The sequence below is a fragment of the Arvicanthis niloticus genome, chromosome 4, assembly GCF_011762505.2.
Source record: "Arvicanthis niloticus isolate mArvNil1 chromosome 4, mArvNil1.pat.X, whole genome shotgun sequence".
In the NCBI taxonomy this organism is placed as follows: Eukaryota; Metazoa; Chordata; class Mammalia; order Rodentia; family Muridae; genus Arvicanthis; species Arvicanthis niloticus.
Window position 1 is genome coordinate 114,400,574 of NC_047661.1, and position 13,482 is coordinate 114,414,055.

The 13,482-nt window shown below is 42.6% G+C and overlaps 1 protein-coding gene across 1 annotated transcript in view; it reads right to left on the reverse strand.

Moving 5' to 3' along the window:
• Positions 1–8,529: 8,529 nt before the first annotated feature.
• Positions 8,530–13,482, reverse strand: part of Mttp (microsomal triglyceride transfer protein) — a 38,376-nt gene continuing 33,423 nt past the window's right edge. Inside the window, exons 17-18 of the mRNA XM_034500690.2 lie at positions 11,254–11,424; positions 8,530–9,924 (exon numbers count right to left, since the gene is read on the reverse strand). Coding sequence (XP_034356581.1) covers positions 9,750–9,924; positions 11,254–11,424 — 346 coding nt within the window. The 3' untranslated portion in view covers positions 8,530–9,749. The remainder of the gene's footprint in view (positions 9,925–11,253; positions 11,425–13,482) is intronic.

Here is a 13,482-nt window from a genome sequence, read left to right on the forward strand (position 1 = left end):
CACACACACTAAATATAATTTTAAGAAATATAGTATCTACCATGACAGGCCTCTCTATTTCCTCACTTCCACCTTTGGAAGGTTCAACTCCGCTATCACACAGATAGCTTAGAAATGCTCAACCCATGGAAGAGTGGGGCTTCTTTTATTTAAAAATGTAATGCGTATTCAATGAAAGGAATTTGGAAAGTTTTAAGTGTTCTGAGGTGCGTTGGTACTTCACGTGCAGATTTGCAGTCTACACTTTTCACTTCATACCACTGAAAGCCTGCTTCTTTGTTTCCTAAGCTTTGTGGTGGGATAGTTACACAGGTGCTGTGTGCATGCCAGTGTGGAAGTGCATGCTCTCATGCACATGCATGTGCAGATCACAGGAGAACATTAAATATCTTCCTACACTGCTCTCCACCTTACTTTTGGACACAGGGTCTCTCTCACTGACCCTGAAGCTAGCCAGTGAGCTCCAGGATCTGCCAGCCTCCATCCCCTAATGCTGAGATTATAGGCAGGAGTGGCCATACCCAGGTGTTAAATGTGCGTTAGGGATTTAAGCTCAGGTCCTGCTTGCCCAGCTGTCTATCTCTCTCTCTCCTCTCTCCCATCCTCCCCCCCCCCCTGTCTCTCTCTCTGTCTCTATCTCTATCTCTATTTCTGTCTCTCTCACTGGAACACTTCCTCAGCACCCATTTTGAATTTTGAATGGCTACATCTTAGCTCTTCACATTACTCAGGGGTTGTTAAATGGGTTTCACACTAAAGTGTCTTTAAAATCATTTTTGTAGTTTGAGGCCATGCAGTTAATGCTACAATGAGTGCCTTTAAGCATAACTCTTTTCGAGCATCTTTGGTAATTTACTTAGTACAAAATCCTATAATTATAATTACTGAATAAAAGGCACAATTTTTTTTTTTTTTTTTTTTTTTTTTTTTTGTCATGGGGGATTTTGGCTGTCTTCAACAAAACCAAGTTATCATTTTTTAAAAAGAAAATTGGCATCCCATATGACAAGCCACCTCATAAATACCACAGTTGGAGATGTCTATTGTAGCACTCACCTCATTCAAATCACCCTGAGAATGGGAGGATGTGAGGCCTTCAATGTTTTGCAGAAAAGTACATTCTCCCACAGAAGGCAAGAGCTCTTACTTTCTCATCTGCTCTCCACCAGCCTGGAGTTCAAACATCAGGAAAGACTGTCTTATGATTTAAGGGTCTTCCATTTTCCCTGGGACACAGCTCCCTCAACGAGGTCTCTTGCTTTATCCCCACACCAAAAGCCTGGGCGTCACCTGGGAAACGTCTCCTGTGTGCAGCACAAATCCTGACTCACTTTCTCCTTGCTGAGACAGGGAGGGACAGGCAAGGAGCAGCCTGTGGTAAGGAGCCTATGAGTGGTTCCCCAGCATGCTCTGGACCACTTGGCCCAGGCCACTGTGGGTGGTCACCTTCTGAGAGGGGAGTAAGAACGCTGTGGCTGCAGAGTCCAGAGCTCTGCTCGCCTTACCACGCCAGTCCAAAAAGTATCCATGCAAGTTACTTCCTGTCCAGCACCATTGTTGGCCATGATTGCTTGTAAGCTTGAGACAGTAAACGCTCAATTTACTTTTTTTGTGTGAATGTTTTTTGAAGGTGAGGGCTTAAGAAATACTAATTTTTCTTCATTTTAAACAAAAAGTTAACTATGTGTGTGTATGTATGTATGTGCTTGTGTGTGTATAATGTGTGTTTGTTTGCTTAAGGTAGAGTCTTATATAACCCGTATTGGCCTTAAACTGGCTGTGTAACATGGGATAGCCTTGAACCCCTAATCCTCCTGCCTCTGTCTCTTGTGTGCTGGGCTACCATATTCAGTTTATAAAGTGCAGAGGATCAAACACAGGCCTTTGTGTCTGCTAGGCACTCTCCAAACTGTGCTACAGCCCCAGAACTAGGCTTTACTTTTTGATTCTTAGTTCTTTTTGTTCTTCTGAGGGTACCATGGAAGTGCTGGGTTGTGAGAGTAAAATAAACGTCTCAGTTATGTCCTCTCAAAAAACACCCTAATGACCTGGAGGGCAGATCTGTTGGGAATGCCATGGAAGCTAAAGAGGCTTGCATAGCAGTCAGTGAACAGCATCTGCTGCATGGAGGATATCGCAGGCTGTATGCATGGCTCTAGCCTGAGGAGTTTGCATTTTACTTGGGAAGATACTCACACAAGAAAAACAAAGCTCTAATGACTAGAGAGATGGCTCTGGGCTTGAGAGAGCATATTGTTCTTGCAGAGACTCAGTCTTAGTTCTGAGCCTTGGCAGCTCACAACCGACTGTAGCTACAGCTCCACAGGACCTGAAACCACTTTCTGAAACTGTCTTCTGGACTCCAAGGGCACCTGCACTTACGCGTGAGCATGCACGCAAGCACACACATACAGACACACACACACATACACACACACACACACACACACACACACGCACGCACATACACAACTTATACTTTGGAAAAGGAAAAATAAAGTTAGAAACTTAAAACACAAAGGCAGGAGACAACAAAGGACAGCCAAGTTTGTTGGTGCAGTGGTTAATTCCACCTGGGAACACTTAACAAGCCCTTGGGAGAGAAATGTCTTTGTTGCTGCTAGCTTCTATGTGCAGGGAACGGGACAGGAGGTGGCCTTGGGAAGGTCCATTTGGGCAGAAGGGTGACAGAAAGCATGAGAGACTAGAAAGGAACCGCCAAGTAAAAGTACATCTTGTTTGGGAAAAGTGATCCCAAAAGCAGAAGAGGCTGTTGTTCATGAAGAGTCATTCCCAGGAGTCTGGAATGAGCCGCAGAAGCCCCCTAACCATCTCTGTAGCTGTTCTATGCATACGAGTGTAAGTTGCTAGTTTCAACCTGGAAGGGCTGCCAGGAGCAGGGAGTGAAATGACATGTGCAACGCAGCTAGAGCAGAACACAGCATTTATGTGGAGTTACAGCCTTTGTGCAGAGCAGTCAAGGGAGACGTTGGTTAGCGTGGGGACTCTTAACTTCTGGAAACCCTCTACTATCCCAGTGCTCCGTATTGACCATGCCCCCTAAGATACCATTCCTGAACTAATGCCCAATTTCCTGGTTGAAGAGCATGAGACCACCTCCGCCTTTAAGCCCCTCTCTGTCTCTCAACACTTCATCTCACGCAGACTAGAGCTCTGTGACTGCATTTACAGAGCTGATTTTCAAGCAGAGTGAACATGCATAAAAACATAAAGACAGATCCCCCAAAGCAGGATGGAATTGACTCACTGAGAAACCAAGTCATTTGAACCTTAAGTCTATGCCCATACTTTTATGTGCAATCCCAGAGGATGATAGCAGGCATCTAGTAAAAAATTAATGGGTAAAAATAGTTTATAAGTTTGTGTGATACTCCAAGTCAACTGCAAATAAATTAAACCTTCATTAATGGGGACATCACGGATGTTCTAAACCACCCACGACCGCAGAGTAGACAAGAAATAATTAGTGAAGCTCATTCCAATAGTGAAGGTTTTAGGAATCTGAATTTTTGTGTTGTTTTTAATCTTCTCACATGTGGTCTGCAACTATACAGCTGGGTCTCTTTGAGCCCTAGTTGTTTACACGTCTGCTGAAGATATAGACCTGACTCTGCTCTGAGATCGCCAATGACCCAGACAGTAAGGGAAACCGGGGAACAGCCACAGCCAGAAACTGGGGCAGAGCTGAGGAAACCCTGGAAGCCAGCACGAGGATCACTTCTTGGATATTTTTCTCTCCTGCCTTTTATGATCCCTTTGGATTTCTAACACAGAGATATTGTTGTAAATTGTATGGTTTCCTTTAAACTTTCTTGAGTTGAAACAACATAACCTGAGAAGATTGGAGAAAGACAGAACTTGAAAAAAAATATTTGTTCTTTGACAGTTTCATACACAATATAACCTATGATGTATTCTGATCACATGCATCCCCCATTACTCTCAATAATGCCCATCCTACTCCCACTAGTGAGAACTTCTTACGTCTACGTTGGTTTGTTGGTTGGCTCTATAGTTGCCTGTACAAACATGGGTTAGAGTTATTACTGGAGCATGCTGGTAATGAAATACGACACATGCTTCCTCAGAAGCTGTGGTCTGCCACTATCTCCTCAGGGCTAGGCCTTCATGACCCTACTGCCAACCATACTGGAAGGTTGACAGGTTTGATCATGTACAGGTAACCATAGCTGCTGCAAGTTCATGAACATGACGGCCATGTCACGTCCAGGAGAGAGCACTTCGAGGCACTCCTCATCCTTCAGCTGATACATCCTTGCTGCCCCCTCTCCCATTGTGTCCCCCGAGTGTTGGAATAGGAGGTGATATAGGTATCATGTTTATAGCTGAGTATTTGAAACTGTCACTTGTTCTGAAATCTCTCATCGTTGTGAGCCTCGACAGAGGTGCTGGGAACTGAACCCAGGTCCTCTGCAAGGGCAACACATGGCTTTAGCTCCAGAGCCTCCATGTATACAATTTTAAATGTGTTAGGGTTTCAAATAATATTGGCTTTCAATGTTTTAAAAATCGGCACATAAAGTCACGAACTTCATTGTCACACACACACATGGGCACACACATACTAGAGGTTTGGAGATCTAGACATTACATGTAAATGAAACTGTGGTATTTGCCTTTGTGGGTCTGGCTTATATCACTTAATCTGATGATCTGCTGTTCTATACATTTTCCCACAATTATCATGATTGTGTTCTTTATAGATGAAGAAAACTACACACACACACACACACACACACACACACACACACACACATATCTTATATATACTAGTTCATCTGGACAACTGAGCTAGTTCCGTGTCTTGGCTATTGTGACCAAGTCAGTATCTCTGTGTTATGCTGACTTAGAATCCTTTGAATAAATCCCAAAGAGTATCTGCACTGGTTCATATGGTAGCTCTAGTTTTCATTTTGAGGAATAAGCATGGTGATTTCCACAGGGACCCTACCAGTTTATATTCCCACAGGCAATGAATGATAACTGTTGCTCTTTCTCTACATCATTGCCGGCAACTAGGGTTTGTTTTCTGGATATTAGCCATTTCGACTGCAATGAGGTAGAATCTTGATATAGTTGTGATTTGCATTTCCCCGGATGACTAAAGATCTTGGCCATTTCTCCAAGTATTTAATGGCTTTTTGGCATTTCTTTCTTTGAGGACTGTCAGTTCAGCAGTCTATTTTCTGATCATATTATTTGGGTGCTTAATGTTTGCAAGTTGTCTTGCTTACCATTTTTGTTGCTGTGACCAAGTCCCTGAGAAACACCAGCCCAGGGAAGACTTCTAATTTGAAGGAATCATGGAAGACTTATGATTTGAAGGGATACAGTCCATCATGGTGGAGAAGGCATGGCGGCAGGAACATGAGGCACGCTGGGTCTGTGGTCAGGAGCCGTGGACAGGATGCAGCTGGGCTATACAATCTCAAGGCCTACTGTCTGTGACCTACTTCCTTCAGTGAGGCTCAGCTTCTTAAAACTTCCACAGCTCTCCAAATCAGCACCATCAGCTAGAAACCACGTACTCAGACATGACCCTATAGGGAGCACTGTGCATTCAAAGCACAACAAAAGCCTTTATAGACTGCAGCTATTAATATCTTGTCTGATGTGTAGTTGGCAATGAGTCTTCTATTCCGTAGGATTTTTTTCCCCATTCTGATGCTTGTTTCCTTTGCTGTTCAGAGCATCTTTAATTTTATGTCTATTTGTCAGTTCTTAGGATTACTTCTGCTCTGTTAGCGTATCTTTGCAGAAAGTCTGTGCCTATGCCTATGTCTTGAGATGTCTTGTCTGAGATTTCCTCTAACAGTTTCAGAGTTCCAAGTCTTACACTGAAGTCTTTGACCCATTTTGAAAATGTGTGTGTGTGTGTGTGTGTGTGTGTGTGTGTGTGTGAAAGATATGGATCCAGTTTCATTTTTGTGCCAGCACCATGTACTGAACGAGTTGTCTTTTTTCTAATCTATGTGCCCGATACCTTTGTCAAAGGTTCAGTGGCTGTAGCTATGTGGGTTTATTTTTGGATCCTCTATTCTATCCCATGGATCCAAACTCTGTTCTCTCTCTGTACCTTGCTGTTTCTATGACAAAGGCTCTGTGGTGTAATTTGAGGTCAGGCACTACTGTGACCCCGGTGTTCTTTCTGCTCAGGATTGTGTTTCCTATTCTGGGTCTTTTGTGCTTCCTTGTGAACTCCTGAGTTCTTTTTTCTGCTTCTGTGAAGGATGACACTGGAATTCAATGGAGGCACAGGGTAGATTGCTTTTCTTGATGTAGTTATTTCACAGTACTAATTCTGCCAATCCACGAGTGTGGGAGATCTTTTTATCTTCTTGTATGGTTTTTAGTTTCTTTTAATAGTGTCTTCGTGTTTTCATTACAGAGGTTTGCTATCTTCTTTGTTAGGGTTACTCCTGGAAAATTTTCAAATGTATTGTGAACAGAATTTTGTTCCTGGGTTCTTTTTAAGAAAGCTTGTTATTGGTACATAGAAAAGCTACTGATTTCATCATGTCAGTGATGTATCCTCCTACTTTGATGAACATGCAGATGAATGTTTATCACATTGCAGAATTTTTGTTTATTTTTAAGGATCCTTGAAGTAGAGGATCATGTCCTGTGTCCCTCCACTAATGGACAGGTAAACAAAAGATACATCTATGTGATTGACCGTTACTCAGCATACAACAGAACGAAGCACTGATTATGCCACAGTCCACACAACATGGAGAACAGAATGCTGAGTGAAAGAAGCCAGCCTCAAACAAGTAATATATCTCATTCCATTAGCACAAGATGTTGAGAGCAAAAAGGTTATTGATTTTCTAGGGTTAAGAGAATGAACAGATTGAAGCCAATAGCTAAAAGAGGAAGGATTTCTTTTTTGAAATGATGCAAATGTTCTAAAAATAACTATGATGACTATACACCACGATTATATTAAAATACTGACTTTTATAAAGGAGTCAATGTGTGTAAATTCTAATCTTATAGAGACTATGCCAAAAATTATTATGTGTTATTGAGAATTCAAGCTTGCTTCTGGACCTATACATTCTTCAAAGAGGAACGGACTTCTGGCAAAAAAAAAAGGGGGAGGGGGAAAGGAAAGAGACGTACAACAGAGTGGGAGAGAACTTCTGAACAGCCATAAACTGGGATCTACAGAGGAACACAAGAGCTCCCGGAACATGGGACTCTTCCTCAAAGCTTTGCAGCTGCTTTTGTAGCTGCATCTTTACCCAACCTGTTGCCTGGATGCTTTTAGCAGTCACTATTTGAAACTAAAAGACAGATACAGGACAGTGGTGTCTGACAGCGGGTGCTGGGCGCTATTATTGAGAAATGAGCCCCAATTCTATCATTCTCTAGGTCAGAAAATGTCTTCGGTGCTTCAGTTTCTCCACCAATAAATTAACTGCTCAGTATAGTAGCCATTAACCCTGCAAGTCTACCAAGCACTTGAAATGTTAGTCTGAGAAGCAGGGAACAACTTGTCACAAGCCATTCTGCAACCAAGGACAGGGGATAGCAGTCACAATTCATGGAAGAGAAGCCAGGCTAAATCCTCCGAGCACGTAGGCAGGTGTTGGCTGAACAGAGCCTGGAAATCCACCTTAGGAGTGTCCCACAGCTTCCAAATCTCTTCAAAACACAAAGGCTGACTCACATGCACAGCCATCAAGTATCCAGAACAGGAGAGAGGACTCCAAGTGGATTCTGACCCAAACACTCCATTTCCCATCCTGGCATATAGTATAGTTCTCTTAAATTTTTATCTTGTTTATCTAAAAAGGAATTATCGATTGCCTTGGGTTTATGGATCCTTGTCTCTTTGGAGCATGTTTGGAGCATGCTAAATACTACCCAGTCTCCAGTGACTGGGTTCAGCTGGGCTAGTGGAGCATTCATGCTCCATGTACCAGAGGTATCTGATCTAGAGAAATGGTTACTCTACATTTCATATAGGCAGCTGTGTCTTATTCCACAGGCTTAGAACTGAGGTTGCTCAGCCCACGACCCCTCAGCCTGTGCCACAGATCAACCTGCCCAACCCCTAGCTTCAGGAGAGTGTCTCCCCCCAAAGCCAACCCACCGCCTTCCATATTCCCACCCACCTTCAGTTTTTTACTTCTTTTTCCATTCTTCAGTAAGACAAGCATGGTGATCTACTGATCTACGTGAGTAGCACAAGCATGCTTATGTATGTCAATAACACAAGTGTGCCAATCTATGTTGATAACACAAGTGTACAGTCTGTGCTGGTAACACAAGTGTGTCAATCTTTGTTGAAAACTTGAGTTGTGCATTGTTTGTAAGCTGCCAGGTCCTGAAGGATTGGTCCACCTCCCTCAGAGAGATGACTTGCCACCTAGAGACTGTGTGCTTGGCTTGCTGCGGGGTTTAGTGCAGTGCATCCCTGGGCTCATAAACAGCTGGATCAGAGGACTATGGATTCAAAGTAATACAAGACAAAAGGAGCACAGTAAATTACACATGTTTATTTTTTATCATCACAATTTACTTTCTACTCCAGCTAAACTTCCATTTCATGTGTTTCCAGTTCCGTTTTAAATTTCCATTTGTCTAGTGGATAAACAAGCACCTGACATTTGGGTGGGTGGGGTATTATAATAAACACATTTGTTTTATTAATAAATATGTTTAAATGTTTGGTGTGGCCTTTTAATTCGTACAAATAGACATGGTCTTTATTTAATTTCATAGTTTTGAAATACAAATCCATCACTTTTCTTGTAGCAACAATTATTCCAATTGTTATCGAATGTCACATAAATTGCAGTTAACTAGATGGAGTTTCTACCACCAGACAATTGAGGTATAGATAAAGTGGTAGTTACAAAATGTCCCCTACAAAGAACTATATACCACATTACAGTATCAAAAAGACACATCAAAAAAAATCTAATGCATGCTCTGGGACTCAACTATTTGTATTCCTGTATGATAATTTCATTTTTTTTAAAAGGGTGAGTGACTTCCAAGTGGTCTCACTGTGGGGCCAGCAGAGAGACATGTCACAGTCTGCTTTAATTCTGTGTCTTACCTTCATGCTTATAAAACTACCAGAAAACATAAATATTAATTCTTGAGATTGACTAACAAAATTCTTTTAAGTCAAAAAAAAAATTCTTTTAAGTCTTATCTCGATCCTTTCTCAGAACCTTCCCATATACACTAGAAGAAAAAAAAAAAGAGAAGAAAAACAACAACAACAGGAAACTGGTTTGCTTGGGTTCCATCCACCCCGCCCCTCTTAGGCAATGTGCTTCATAGAAAGCAGGCTGAAGGCTCTGTCCAGGCTTCTCTTTCACTGAAAAGTTGAATCAAATTCACATTTGCCTAAGCTTTTATGGTGTGGGAGTTTGTTGTTTGTTTGTTTGTTTGTTTTCTTTTGTCTTTGTTTTTATACAAATACAAGTTTCTCAGCACAAAACTAGACTCACTGTACTGGTGAGGACTTTGGCAAAGTACAAGAAGTAGGCATGTTACTAAATGTCCTATGGTGACTCAGAGGGACACTGTGGGTCATCTCCTGAATAGGCTCAACTTTAATCAACTGAAGCTCTCTCTTTACAAACATCTTAAATACAGGTAAAATATGTAAACACTGTGCTCTCGGAGAGCAAAGATTAGGCACATCAAAGCATGTCATTCTCGAGGAAAAGGACCCAGGGAACTCAAAACCATCCACCGGAGTTATCGCTCTCTGGCTGAGGCGGGAATACCACATTGCACATCTCAGAGTTCTCTTGATGGAGCGGGAGTTCACATCCAGCCACCAGGCTCTCTTTTCTTCTTCGAGAGACATAGCCCCTACCTGTGGATAGCCTTTCATATTTTGTCTCAAATTGCCTGTATAGCAAGAAGAGGAAGGACAGAGTTACACACAGTTAAGTCACCCACGCTGGTTCCTGCGCTGGAAGCTCTGTTGAGAGGGAAATTGTAGGTACTATTCTTTAAAGCGTTCTCATTGTTGTTTCTTCTGACACCAATAAGTACATTGTGACTGGATAGTTTGGGAATCATACCACGCTTTGTTCTGGAAAGAAGAACTGAAATCCTGAGAGCTGTTAAAGCTTACAGGCCTTGCTGCCTCCTACCTCCAGGGAACTCCCCTTCACAGCACTGAGTTCAACAGGGTTGAATGTTGAGAGGGAAATATACCCAGTGAATGGTCAGAGCAAAATGGCGAGGCAGGCTAGTTAGCCATGTGGCCGGGTTTGTAGTCACTGCACGTATTTATGGGCAATTATTCCAGACAAAAACCTAAGTTAATGTCAGTGAACACCAAAAGTTCTGAACACAAGCCACCATTATGTGTTGCAGGAAAATGTTAAAACCCTGGTGTTTGTAATTAAACCACTGATGTATTTTTAAAATATGGGTCATGAAATCCCAGTAGAATTAAGTACTCAACTTTGGCCTGGTTATCACAAAAAGTGATGTAGATCGTGACTTGCCAGTTCAAGTGTACAAATTACAGCTAACGGTTAGATACCGTTCATGAAAACCTTCATAACTACTATGGAGGAGTTGGGTGTTACCTAGACTCAGATCATGCTTGTTCTACAGGGTAGCTCTGCTGCAAAGAACAGCAGCTAGACCCAAGGACATGATGTTGATGAGAGTCCATCCCAGAGTGGAAGAGGAGCTGTGTAGGTACATAGACAATTGTATAGTGGGTTATTCAGGACCTCAGCTTTCTCATACTTTTTAAAAAATGAATTCAGAATGCCAAATTCTCAAGACTGAGTCCAAATTTAAACAAGATCAAACCGCTTGTTGTACAAATAACTGTGGATTCCCATGGGCTATAGAAAATGGGTGACCAGATGTATTCTGTCCAGGAAGCAATTGCAAAGATACCAGACAGCAAAGGCACATGTGGTATATTTTTTTCTGAAACTAGGTGGTCACTCCTACAGTAAACTGAATCCCTTTTGTCCTTAAAATGTTATTTCTAGATTAAATATGACTCAATTCCATAACAAACAAATGGACCCTTGGTGTCTTAGACACCTAGTTTTCTTTATTTTGATCTATCATTCTCGTCTTTAAGGATAACTTGCTGTTTACTTGGTTTCCACTGTCTCCTTTTAAGTCTCACACTGAATGTTGAAGATTGAATGCAGGCTCTTGTGAGGCAGGAGAGGCTCTGGAACCTGGGAGCACTCATCTTACCTGAGTGGGGCTTCAGCCCTGTCCATCTGCATGCAGACCAAGAATGGGTACTGGGAGAACTGCACTGTGGAGATGAACTCCAGGCCGGCCTCTGTCTCTGCTCTGCTCTCCAGGCCAGCTTTCACAAAAGAGGAGTCCACTGTGACGTCACTGGTTATTACCACAGCCACCCTGCAATTTTAACAAACATCTCTTATGGTCCAGTTGAACTCAGCAGGAGAACTAACCGAACTTCAGCAAATCTCCATTCATGGCACCAGGAGGAAATACTTAAGAATGGAGATGCAACCTCAGTGCACATAAAGCCTCGTTGAAACCAGGGCACAGTGGTGCCAGAGATTAACCACAAAAGAGTTGTTCTTTCCCTGGACTTCCCTTGCCTTGAATTCTTGACATGGGGGCTAAGTGTATATCACATATAAGCTGTTTGGAATATGTGCCCCCCAAAACCAAGGTGAATCATGCCTCAAACCTAGTCCTTTCTCAGTCCCAGCAACATCCACATTTTTTTAGAAAGAAGTATGAACACATCGAGAAGACACCTGGCATTTATGATAATTTTGTTGTTAGCTACTAGCTTTGTTAGCTATTTCAGTTCCATTCATTACTTTCCCCAGGGTTTTCTAGAGGCATGTATATGGTTGTCAAGATGCATGAAAGTGTGCTGTGTGACAGAGAGCCACTCCTGTAGTGGGATGTGGGTACACAGACAGGATGGGTTTAGCAGTGGTCACTTAGAGAACCAGACAGACAGGCTGGATGACTAGGGCATATGGCTCAGTTGACAATGAAGAAGTTAAAACAAAAATGTAGTACAAGTTTGGCTTTCTTTAAGCACCTGTAAACTTCAGCTAAATGGTGGGAAATTATGTTCATGGTGAAATCAGATTTACATGTCCATGATTTTTTTGTTTGTTTGTTTTAAAAAGAGGAATGCTAAATTTTGTCTGGAAAATTATAAAAGGATTTTGCTGCTGTTGTTCTCGGTATCAAACAGGCCATGGGTTGTCTGAGATGTGTACAGGTGCCTTCAGTCCTTTACCAGATCTTCCACTGCCTCATATGGAAGCTAATGTTTAAAGGGTGTTATTTATGCAAATGAAGAAGCAAGTGGAATAGAAGACAGGATAGTTATAACACTGGCACTGAGAGAACGGAGTGGGGAGTGTGCCTACGTGAAAGTGTGAAATGAAACCCAATGAAAAGTCTTAATTTGGTTAAAAATGAGGTTATGGTTTTATTATAACCTAGTAGAATTAGCAAATGAAGAGAGATTGATGCCAATAACAGAGCTAAGCTTAAACTTTTATGTTTTATGTTGTAATGCTAATATGAGATCTTGGGGATAAACAGGAAAGGAAAGGCTATGGTGTAACAGCAACGTGCTTGTGCATCAGTTCAACAAGGGATCACCTTTGCTCCATGTCAACACAAGTTAGAGTCATCTAAGAAGAGGGATTCTCAATGGAGAAAAATCCCTCCATAAAATCAGGCTGCAGGCATGCCTGTAGGGCATTTTTTAAAATTAGCAATTGATGTGGGTTAGCTTGTTGGCTCATTGTGGGTGGTGCCACCCCAGGCTCATGTTCCTGGGTGTTATAGATATATAAGCAAGCTGAGCAAGTGCCTCTCACTGCCCTCTGTATCAGTTCCTACTGTGAGTTTTTTCCCCAACTTCCCCAAGGATGGACTACAAGCTAAGAGATGCAATAAACCCCTAGGAACCCCACCTCAGATAATGTCAACTGCTGAAGTGAAATATGAAAGGAGGATGTCTTCAAAAGCAGGAAGAGTCTCCGTGCTCACCTCAGTGCTCACCTCAGTGCTCAGCCCAGTGCTCACCTCAGTGCTCAGCCCAGTGCTTACCTCAGTGCTCATCTCAGCGCTCATCTTAGTGTTCATCTCAGTGCTCACCTCAGTGTTCAGCTCAGTGCTTACCTCAGTGCTCATCTCAGTGCTCACCTTAGTGCTCACCTCAGTGCTCAGCCCAGTGCTCACCTCAGTGCTCAGCCCAGTGCTCACCTCAGTGCTCAGCCCAGTGCTCACCTCAGTGCTCACCTCAGTGCTCATCTCAGCGCTCATCTTAGTGTTCATCTCAGTGATCCCCTCAGTGCTCAGCTCAGTGCTTACCTCAGTGCTCATCTCAGTGCTCACCTCCGTGCTCACCTCAGTGCTCATCTCAGTGCTCACCTCAGTGCTCAGCCCAGTGCTCACCTCAGTGCTCATCTC